Source organism: Hippocampus zosterae, chromosome 10 (assembly GCF_025434085.1).
Source record: "Hippocampus zosterae strain Florida chromosome 10, ASM2543408v3, whole genome shotgun sequence".
Lineage (NCBI taxonomy): Eukaryota > Metazoa > Chordata > Actinopteri > Syngnathiformes > Syngnathidae > Hippocampus > Hippocampus zosterae.
The window spans coordinates 17927888-17939993 of NC_067460.1; the positions used below are offsets into that span (position 1 = coordinate 17927888).

General features: G+C 41.8%; 1 protein-coding gene across 1 annotated transcript; it reads left to right on the forward strand.

Annotated features, from left to right (window-relative positions):
* Nucleotides 1-4195: 4195 nt before the first annotated feature.
* On the forward strand, nucleotides 4196-9736 carry zbtb38 (zinc finger and BTB domain containing 38). The gene is made up of 3 exons (XM_052077654.1): nucleotides 4196-4791; nucleotides 6152-6713; nucleotides 8385-9736. The coding sequence occupies exons 2-3, from the start codon at nucleotides 6185-6187 to the stop codon at nucleotides 9734-9736; spliced, it is 1881 nt and encodes a 626-aa protein (XP_051933614.1). The 5' UTR covers nucleotides 4196-4791; nucleotides 6152-6184.
* Nucleotides 9737-12106: the final 2370 nt, after the last annotated feature.

The window sequence follows — 12106 nt, forward strand, 5'->3', positions numbered from 1 at the left end:
ATAAAACCTTTAAATTAGGAGTGTGACTTCATGACAAGGTCAGCGGTCACTTGTCACCCTTGCTTCCTGTTTATGTTCCAGTGAAGAAGCTTTTGCGATATCTACTGGAAGCAATCGGCACGGCAGTCTCTGCATGCTCTCCCCGGCAGCCAGCAGAGGACGCAACACGGCAAAGAAAAGTGTCGGCCGGTCAGATGGCGCTGGTAGGCGGGGGGGGATCAAGTCGGGAACGTGTGCAAAGCAAGTGCTGTCATTTTGTTTCCCATTTCAGGCCTACAGAGTACAGACTACAACACATTTCAGACACATAAGAAAAAGTCCTACATCACCCGAAAGTGGCACAGACAAGCAACATTTCCGTAAGACAGAGGTAGGCGTATTTCCTATTGTTTCTTTGTTTCTACTGTGGACATATTAGTTGTTAAACAGATGGTACAAAAAACGCCTGGAAATCTAAACACCTAGATGATCAGGTAGGGCATGTGCTTATTTTATAACTTCCATTGTGTAGTGTTCCACGTAATGATCAAGATGACGTCATTTGAAGGTGGCGGGTATGTCTAAATACTGTACAGGGCAAGCACGTTAAGTGTCAAGTTCAGCTAGCTAGCTTGCTATGTTGAATGATCTGCTCTAACATGACCACACATAATTTGACTGGAAGGGATTGGTTTATGATTAGACTCTAAACACTGAATACTGCCTTTTCAGCTGCCCCGCAGATGACAAAAAAATATTTATTACATAACAATAAAGGATCTGTCTGACATACCCTTCCTGAATACTACAGAATTCGGCCCGAACCTGAAGCAGAATGGTGGCCTCATATATGTGTTTGCTGGAATGGCATCATGAAGTGCCGCTTGTTGTTTTCCCCTCATCCCCAGCCTCAAGCTTGTCTTTGTGGGTCAGTGATGCAACGAGGGTGACGCAGCAGTGGCTGCAGCTCTCAGAAGGCTGCTAGCTATACATGGTAATGAAGGAATCATGGATCCAGGGCCAACGGCGTGTTCCACAGAAAGCTACTCGACAACACTGAAGAAACATAATGGTAAACAGTTAATCCAGAGCAAAGGCAGAACAAGACCCCAACAAGAATTTCCAAGGCTGCACATTCAAGAACCTCTGCACCTTCAGGTAAGCAACTCAAAGTGTGCTTATTGTGGTGACATCGGAAGATCTCACGGATGCGTGTCAAAAGTGTGAAGGGTTCGTCAGTGAAGATTGGGCCAAGCCTACTTTTTTAAACATGTAGTGCGGCATTTATAGACCTTTAGTATCAGTTAAATACAGACCATAAATGATGGGCGTTGGAAACATTTCATGTGTGAAACCAAAGGCATTTCAAATATGTCTAGTCCCAGTTAAGTCCAAAAAAATTTCTTCTAAATTTGACACACCAATGAGAAGAGTACTATTATCACCCCTAGCCCCTCAAATTTGAATGAATAAAAAACAACAACGAATCACAGAGGACATAACATGAAGATTCAAAATCTTGAAAACTCAAGCTTTCTTTTCTGCTCTTGAGTGCTGTAGCCGTGTCGGCTGAATGCGCTGAAACCACACCTCTCTCAACTGTCAAATACCAGTACTATGACCTGGGAAATCGAATGTGACTTTGTCTAGAATCTTTACTATGCCTGCACACAATTAAGTTTGAGTCTTGAAAATATAATGAATAACACACTCGTTTCATTTTTTCCCTTCTCTTTATTGTTTGGATAGTTTGTAAAAGAGCTTTACATTAAATCCAGATGTGCAATTGTGTCCTCATTAATATCATCATACAATAGTACACAATTTTAATTAATATATCATACAAAAGTACACGACACCCTGGACAGATCTGTATGTGTTGATTGAAGGTTTATCATTTAATGCAACGAGGGCTGCCCAAACGATTATTTTACTTGTCGACTAATCGCAATAGTAGTCACCATTAGTTGACTAATCTGATCATATATAAATCCTGGGATATCACACCAGCAAGCATCTGCTGTTTTAATAACTATTATACCTTACATCTTGAATTTTTTAAAGATATGTACTAATATAGTAAGAACGAGAATTAAGATGACGGTATATTGAACTGTTATTCAACTTTGCTGCTTGTACGAGCACTCTTGACTTGTTTATGAATAAGCGAGCAACATATTCAATGCCACAAATGAAATCAACTATCAATAACAAGACATACATCTTTGAAAGAGAAGTACTGTTTCACTCGGGATACTTCGATCGATTGGTGGCCCATAATTATCGGTTGATATTCATGAGAAAGTGCCTGATCGATGAATCCAATCAAAGCCTCTAAAGGCTGATCGATCACCCTATGTATATAATTCTGGTAAGAGAGTGACATATGTTTCTCTAAGAAAAAAAAATACTCACATCTAACTTAAGAAAATAAGTAGAGGCACATTACTGTCTCACACAACTTGCAGTTAATGTTTGTTAAAATACAAAAACAAAAGGAAAAGTGGCAAATATTTTCATTTAATTTGACATATTCATCTACTGGTAACAGAAAAACATATTTAGCTTAGCTTATATAGTAAAAACAATACAGCCACCATTTATCCGAGCCTCTTATCCTGACGAGGGTTGCGGGCGTGCTCGAGCCTATCTCAGCTGCCTTCGGGCAGTAGGCGGGGTACACCCTGAACTGGTTGCCAGACAATCGCATTGCACACATAGACGAACAACCATTCATGCTCACAATCACAGCTCGGGACAATTTTGAAAGTTCATCCCACACATGTTTTTGGAATGTGGGAGGAAACCAGAGTACCCGGGAAACTCCACGCAGGCACGTGGAGAACATGTCAATTCTGCAAAAGAAGGCCTGAGCCTGTAATTGAACCCTGGGCCTCTACACTGTGAGTTGGATGTACTAACCAGTCGTCCACCGTGCCGCTACACAATACCGGACAGCGCATGCGATTGTAAATGTTAGCTCAGTATCTGGTGAGCGCACATTGTTACAGTTTGAAATTACATTTGAATTCTAACGAGCAGAGGTTGTACAGAGTAGCCATCTACTATTTGTTGCTTTGTTGACTTTACTATTCCACGGCGATGTTTACAGCATGTGGCGAGTCGCTAATCACCTTTTTGGCTCGAAGGGGAAGCAGAGATGCTTGCAACAACATACAGTACGTGGACTGAATCAAATTAGTATGTCACCTCAATTGATTGAAACTGACTTCTATTTCTCATTGCTTCTAATAGTCTGACGGAACTAATAAAGCGGGGGGAAAAGGCCAATGGGGGCAAACAGGATTTTGAACAACTATTCAGTCCATAATATCAATGTGGAAAGAGACTGGAGAATGCAATAATACTGTAGTGTAGTTTAAGGTGAAGTTAGATTCCCGAATGTTAAAATGACCTGGCAATGACAAATCTGTTTGACCAATGAGCAAGCAGCAGTGGTTAACACCATCTGCTCTTGGCACATTTGGAACCTCGGGTAGATTAGGAGTAATGCTTAGTAGCACCGATGTAAAAGCACCGCTAGCAAGTAGAGCTGCTGTGAAGTGAGTACTCGCTACCATAGGGTGAAAAAGCACAAACACATGCACTGGCTGCTCTTCTGGCTAACGTATTGTGCATCCTGTGTTTGGTTAGCTGTATTTGTGATACGTCAGTAATTTCTTTATCGTGCTATTTACAGTGAGTTTGGGCGATCCGTATATTTGATTGACACGTGCTTGATCCGTATATTTGATTGACACGTGCTGGTTCCTTTTTACGAACAGTGGTCAGAGTTGTTCTCAGCCATGTTGAGGAGACGGAAGAGTGTCATGTGACACCCCCTCCCACACTGAGTGGTGGAAATAAAAGCCCCGTTTTCATCCTCAGAGGCTCAGAGTGTCATGGTGGGTTCAGCTTCAGCCCCTCCCCCACATCGTCTGCAGTGCTGACGCATCCACTGCTTGTGCATCAATCGACACCCTCTATGTCTGCATATATTGCGCCAGTATCAGAACTGTTTTACCCCAAGCATTCAGTTGCCATGCTCATTGAAACTGCGAATGAAAACATTTAGAGCAGTCTCTTGCTGGCTTGCAGTGATAGAAATTAGGACTACTGTTGCCGCCATCTTCTCTCCGGTTCTGCATTACCAACCACTGCCTCTGTATGAGAACAGGCGAAGAAGAGCTTGTGTGTAACATACTGGGTGAGACCGTGCATGAAATAACCCTGTGCATTATTATTTTTCCTCAGCAGTGGATTGCAGATGATATAAATAGCTTGTGTGGTGCTGTGGGGGATTAATGAGGCATTTCTGAAGAAGCAGAGGATTCCTGCTACCAATGATGCATTTGCCTTGGCTCTTTTATCGGGCACAGAGCTTGTGTGATGTAGCGCCCAGCATCGCTCAGTTTTCAATAACCCGCTGCCATGCTTGAAAAAAAGTTGCAGTTTCCTGCAAAATATGTGCCGGTTGCCCAGCTAGCACAAAGGCGAGCCCATCTTCCAAGTATAGCTACACGACAGAGGAAGGACAGCCTGAGAAGAGAAAAGCAGGGCAGATACACTTTTGGACTTGGGTTTCACGGCTGGAGGCAATGGACAAGGAAGCTGGAGTCATCATCACACAGAAAGGGAGAGAAGCAATGATGTTTGAAAAGACTGCTTTTGACAGCTTCACCGTTTGCCGACTATGAAAATAAGACTTAAGTCTTATTCCCACGAAATCATTTATTTTCTTGTAAATTAGGTTTGAGATGTATAGAAAATTGACACTACGTGGCTTTTCATCAGTTTCTCTGACTTGCTAAGGTATGTTTTGCATGATTGATCTCAATTTACATTTGGTGTTGAAGCACGCGTTCGAGTTGTGTAGCATTTGCTTAGTTGATGTTTTTGTCGGTAGTGTCTGTGTTTTTGAGAAGGTAGTATAAAAATATGTTTAAGTTTGAGGGGATTTCATATCATATGATGACATAAAAAAGATTCCCTTCAGCGGTCCTATATAGTTAGGTGTTGTGAAATTATGAGCTCTGAGCACGATGTAAAATTTTCTATATATATGTACCGGTATATTTTTTAATTAAGCGAGGTTTGGCAACCTTAAAATGTCAAGGTGAACCTTGAGAGCAGACAAGCTTGGCACATAACATGCTGTGATATGGGATTCGGTTTGGTAGAATTTTCGCTGCAGAGAAAGTAAAAGAACACAAAGAAGCTTCAAGCGGAGACAAAGATCACATCGCTTACTAGGCAACCGTGAGTGAAGGTTTCTTGAAAAATAAAATGTTTGTGGAAAAATTTAACAACAATAGATAGTAGTGTTTCTTGCAATTCCACTTCATCTCAACACATACTGCGCAAAAATAGTAGGTTGCCATAACAACAGAAGCCTGTTGAAGAATCTGGACAAGGAGGCTGCTTGTAGTTTCAGCAGTATGAGTGTTTAAAAAAAATGGTGGCCGTATTATATTTGTTGCACAATTAGAACTTTTACAACAATGTAATGTCCCGTATCTTACTTAAAAGCTGAAGTTGATGTAATGTCCCGTATCTTACTTAAAAGCTGAAGTTGAAACAAAATTGAATACGTGTCAAGGTAATGATGACATTGATGATGGTGATTTTTGCCCAAAAGATACAATCCAAGTGAGACATGCTACCTGATTTAGTAGCACTTAGACCAGGGTCACTGGCATGGCTTGATCACTCTTGCTGTGATGAATATTTTTTCAGAGAGACAGTGAATAAACTGGATCTTCCATTATGTCTTCATATAAATCCTGCTTTGCAATCAATTCCACATATTTTTAAAGTGAAAACTATAGAGCGCAACCAACATGAGCAAAGTTTTTCTTTTTTTCTTTAACGAGATCACAGTCATGTTTTGATGCGTTGACAGGAGTTTTTGTCTGACATTTGGATTATTTACATATAAAAACAAATATCTTACTTATGATACACGGGTTAGTACCATTACAAAGAGTCAGTGATTTACATAGGACTATTGATCTGCTGGCATGGATACTTTGCTGTCTGGACATTACTGCCATCTAGTGTTGTGATATTAGCAAAATTTGGTGAAGGGTCTTTATGTTGTTGTGGATGTATATTTCCAAAATTAATGTGTATAACTAATGTAAATTGTTCTTTTTTTGTTTGTTTTTTTTAGATGGCTGCGATTTGTTGCTTCAGTTAGAACCTGATGGATAGTTTTCACCCTCACACCGTGCTCAGCAAGCTTAATGAGCAGCGCTCACTCGGCCTTTTCTGTGATGTGACTATTGTAGTGGAGGATGTGAAGTTTCGTGCCCACAAGAACATCCTGGCAGCTTGCAGTGGCTACTTCAAGAATGCTCTGTCAAATGAGACATGGAGTTCTAGCCGTGTGCTGGAACTGATGGACCTGAAGTCTGACGTTTTTGCCTGCGTCCTCAATTTTATCTACTCCGCAAAGGTGACATCGCCTTGTGTTGAGGACAAGAAGGAGCTAATAGCAGCAGGGAAAAGACTTGGTATTCCCTTTTTAGAGAAGCTCGCAGGGCAAGAGAAAAAGGACAAGAATCAATACCAACTGGACTGCGTTAAATCCACAGACTGGATCAGTAAAAAAACAAAGGAGGAAGTCACCAGACCTGAGGAGATTGATGGTTCAAGAGGCCCACGAATCACCAATGCCTTCTCCATCACTGAGGTGTGTCCTGGGAACAATCCATTCACCCCACTAGGAGACGGTAGGCAGTCACCAGATGAGGGGCAGCTCCCAGCGGGTTGCCTAAAATCTTCTTGCCTTGATGAATTCAGTGAAACCCCCACTTTCTTAGACCACTCGTATGCTATGATCAAATTACCTGAAGAAAAAGGTCCGACGAGTCAGTGGGACAGCAAGAAGGTGTCTAAATTTGCAGCATTCCAGGCAAAGCAAAATATTTACCGAAATTCAGGCCCACTTAAAAAGCGCCACAGGCTTAGAGGTGCTTTGTTTCGAAATGAATTTCCAACACACGCGGAAAAAAATAAGACGTTAACCCCAACATTAGTTGAGGGAGCGACTTCGGCACATCCACCCTTTCCACAAAGTGAACAAGATAAGCCCAGCGCTGCAGTTATTCCTTTTTCCAACAGCTATGTCCAGACAGCATCAAGTCCTTCGAATCTTTCTCCTCAAACCGAGGACAGCATCTCAATCTATGAGTGTAAACGCTGTCCACAGGTATTCAAAAGTGAATATCTCCTTGCAATTCACTCCAAGGTACATCAAAAGTGTTCTGATAGTCATTTGTTTTGCAAGTTTTGTGACAAAAAATTCATCCATCCGAAATGGCTGCACAACCATGAGCAAAATTGTCCAAAGTCTGTGTGGGGAAAGCCTCAACAAGATTCCGTTGGCATGGCTGTCAAAAAGGGGGACCTCGATTCCGTTAGCATTTTGAGCGAGGAGACCACCAGAACTCAATTTCCTCCTGTTGACCACTCGGAGACTGGCCCCCTTCTTGTTGATCAATTACAGCTCCCAAAAGCTGAAAATAAAAAAAGGTCAGGAGTCGGTCAGAGAAGATATAACTGCAGTGTATGTAAACGAGTGTATATCACACTGTCCAGTTTGAAGCGCCATGAGAATGTACATTCCTGGCAGAGGGCTTATCCCTGTCATTACTGCAATAAAGTGTTTGCATTGGCGGAGTACCGGACCAAGCATGAAGTCTGGCATACAGGCGAACGCCGCTATCAGTGTATTTTCTGCCTGGAAACATTCATGACATATTATATCTTAAAAAACCATCAGAAGTCTTTCCACGGGATTGATCCCACACTAGCCATTAAGCGAAAATCCGCCAATGGTGGTCTGAAAGCCAGTGTTTATCCAATTAAGCTGTACAGGCTTCTGCCTATGAAATTTCGGAAAAGACGATATAAGACATACAGTCAGACATATTCAGAAGGTGATGAGCCAGACTATCAAGGACAACTTGACAACAATCCTCTCTGCCCTCAGTTTGAGGGAAATAGTGTGAGCAGCTGTCTCGACAGTGTTTCATTGCCTTTGACTTTCATGGCAACAACAAAGATGGTGGCTCCTGTCATGCCCCGCATCAGCTTTGACAAGCCCTGCAAAACAGATATTGACCAAAGTTTGCGCCACAATTATCACCAGAGCGCAACAGGAAAAGACGCTGAGCATAGTTCACCCTTCATTAACTTTGACTGTACGGTCCCAAAATCTGACCCAGCGAATTGCTCCGAGAGTAATAAGGGTCGCCCTCTTGATCTAATCACCTCACATCACATCAGTCAAAACGTAACATTCTTAAACTCACTGAACACAGTCGAAAAGCTCAGTGAGTTGTCCGCTTCTGCAAAACGAGTTGAGAAAATGACTAAGGACATGCTTCGGTCAAATACAGAGAAAGCGAGTCTCAGTAAAACAGCGGGCTCAAAGACGCAAACCTACATCGCCAAACCTGTGTGCCCGGGCCCGTCTGCAGATGGTCAAGCGATACCATTATGCCAGATAACGGTAAAAATAGGTGACGAAGCCATCATCCGCCGCAGAATCAAAGGGTCCAAGCTCTTCCCAAGAAGGAAAAAGAGAGAAACAAGAAAACTTGGGGAGATGGAGAGCCAAAGTCAACTCCACCCGGACGGCAAGTTGGAGAGCCCCAGACTCCGCTTCAGACCAGACATTTCATGTTTAATATCCGAGACCCATGAGGATCCCAATGATTGTGACGTGGCTGATGAGCTTTGGCGTCCCTACTATTCTTACAAAGCTAAGAAGAAGAAAAAGAAGCGGAGATTCAAGCACAGGCAAGCTTTGTTTCATGATTACAATGAGACAGCTAGAACTGACACCGGTGCCACTGAGGCTCGATTGGACAGTTGGCAGACAGGAGACAGTATCTCAGGTGGGGAAGATGTGAAACGTAGTCTTCACAGAAGTTGCAGCCCAAGGACAAGCTACAATTGTGACATTTGCGACAGCTCTTTTATCACTGAAACGGGTTTAAGAGCTCACATTATTGGTTCTCACCCATATTTCTGTCACACGTGTGGAAAACAGGGTCCCCCAGGGGAGACACCCAGTGGCAACGATTACGTTTGCAACAGTTGTATGGAAAATGGCTCCTGCTTTGATAATTCAACCTCGAGCAGCAACCCAGAGAAGAAGTTCCGCTGTTCCTTCTGTCCCCAGCGGTTTCTCTACCTTGCCACCAAGAGGAGCCATGAGAAAAAACACCAGGAGACAGCTGGAGAGAGCTACACCAGCCAACCATGTTTGGAATACTTTGATAACTTGAGTATGGACAACAAAAAAGACTGCATCAAAACAGAGGAAGATGACAATCAAGAAATTTCTGACATGCAATGTGAGGAAGGAGGACATTTTCCCATGAAGACGCCTAAAACTGAGGATGAGTTAATGACTTTGAGTCCACACCAGGACATTACATACACGCACATTAAAAGTTCCTTATCGCACCAGACTGAGACGCTGTTCACTTTGGCGTCGCCCTCAAAAATGAAACATAAAGTGAAAAAAATAATCAATCCACCAGATTCTTTTGATCAAGCTTTCAAACCTCAAGCTCAAAAGAGAGATGCCAGTGGACACAAGGACAGTTTGGAAGTAAACAGCGTAATTGATGGCCAGATATCCTGCAAACCATCAACGAAGAATGCATCGGACATGAGAGACGATCCCGTCTCTCTTCACAAGCCAGAGAAAAGGATGTGTAAAGACGAAACGTTTTTCTAAAGCCCTTTAACCACGGACACCTACAGGAGGCGAGATAAAGAATTAATTTCGAGTCACTTCTGCGAGTAATAGATGTACTAAAGTTGTCTTTGCAGCAGCCTGATAAAATGTTTGGGAAGAACACACTGAATATCAAGGTCTGACATCTGCTTGTACCCGTTTGTCAGCAGGGGTGAGTTCATCATGTAATTCATAAAAGGTTATGAAGACCCCTCACAGACTTTTATAGGTTGTGAAGACCTTCTGACCCAAACTTTTTGTTTGATTGTTTACACAAAGCAGTTCATGTGAGCTGGATGGGGGGTCCAAAAAGAGAGCTGTTTCCCGAAAGTAGGTTGAAATTGTGTTTTTTGAAATGTTTACTTGTTCTGAAGATGAATTCCGTTGAATACAAAATTTAGGGCAATGTTTGAACTTTCTGGGGGGGGGGGGGGCAAGCTTGTGTGGATTTCTTGGACTCCCATGCCAATATAGTTGGACATAGTGGGTTGCACTTTATACTCTCATACTTCCCTAATAATAATTAAATTTCAATTTAATGGTTGGGTAATCCTTTTTGTTTTGAACACACAGCAGCGGTAAGTCCTAACATTGTTGTGTTTGATATACAGTATTCAGTATACAAAACATCCATCCATTTTCCGAACCGCTTTATCCTCACTAGGGACGCGGGGTGTGCCGGAGCCTATTCCAGCTGTCTTCAGGCAGTAGGCGGGAGACACCTTGAACCGGTTGCCAGCCAATCGCCATATATAAACCATATAAAATGTAAATAAATTATGAGTCATGTACTAAACAGTTACATCCTGTCGTTTGTTTGCTGAGAAATGATTTCACTGTGTTTCATAAAGCATTGCCTAATGTCACATATATTAACTGAAAGAGAAGAAATCTTTACAAAAGTACAGTAAATACCTTCCCAAATATAAAGGTGATAACCAGCTTTCTCATCGTTCGAAGAGCAACATCTGAAAGGTCCCTTCTACCTTGAGACAAAAGTCTCCACGTCATGACTTTCACTCCACATGAACATCTCAATTCGCGATTACTGGTCGACATATTTCTTAATTTAATATGGAATAATAGTATTTTGGTTGTGTGGTTGAGGCACAAGCCAAAAATGATCCCACTGAATGTCTTGTAAAAAGGACAAATAGTTATTTGTAGTGTCTGGATCACGCTGACATTTCCCCCACTTCAGCTTAGCATCTTACAAGAACAAGACACTGATGCTTAATTGCAGTAAGTTACAGTGGGTGTTTTTTTTTCCACCATACCATCTTGGGGCACCACATGTGTCAATTTTTCGTAATAAAATCTCCCTGCAGGGTTGTTGCACCTTATGTCATACACCTGGCTGTTCTCTGTTAAGTAGACCAAATTAAAATGCAGTTGTGGCTTCCTGTATTATTCATTACAGTTGATCTTGTTCTTTTGATGCTCAAGTAGGTTTGTATAATGTATTTTGATACCTACTTTCTTTGGGATTTTTGGAGGGGGTTGGCAGTTGATGTAATGTAAAATTGTTACGTTTCTTGTTTCTTGAGTTTATGAATATATAGTAATATATAAAAACAGGCAGGATTTGGCTCTCGAGGAACCAAGGTTGCCATCCCCTGATTTACAGCAAAGAAATACTGTGGAGCATCTTTAGAAGTCACTTAATCCTAGACTTCCCATCACAGATTTAACGACATAAGGAATAATTTAGTGAGAGTATGTGTTTCTGGGTCAATGTTACTGTTTTTGAAAAGGGGAGGAAGACTACAATTGTACAATACTGTATGGTTATTAATTACCATTGAACAGGAAATGGAACTTGCTGCGATGAAGCAGCAGTAAAAGGTGAAATGCGCTTCTATACATCTCTGTCCTGGTTACTCAGTACAATCCGGCTACATCCTCCACAATACAAGACTAGAATAACATAGTGCAAGATGTGTACGTGTTGGTGTATTGAAGTCTGACCGAAGGAAAAGTTTTCGCTCCACAGGTTCGCCACTATGCCCGGATATTCAGATTCAAAAGGTGATTTTACATTTTTATGTTGTTTGCCTGAAGATTTTGCTATAGTACCGGTGAACAGACTATGCATTTATGACGGTACAGATTGCTTGCATTCACATTATTTTCGAAAGAGGAACTTTTTTTAAAAATCAGACATCCAGGAAAGATGAGCTATTGGTATTTTGAAAGATATAAAAGGCACCTTTTCAGAAAGGTATGCCGTGAATATTAGTCTGCATGTTGAGTCTTAAACATGTTATAAGTAATAATGTCGCACCTTTAAATTTGAAAATGTACACGGAGGCTATCTTGCGGTCTAGAGTACTGTACTTGTATGTAACTCATCCAGCAGATGCCACTATT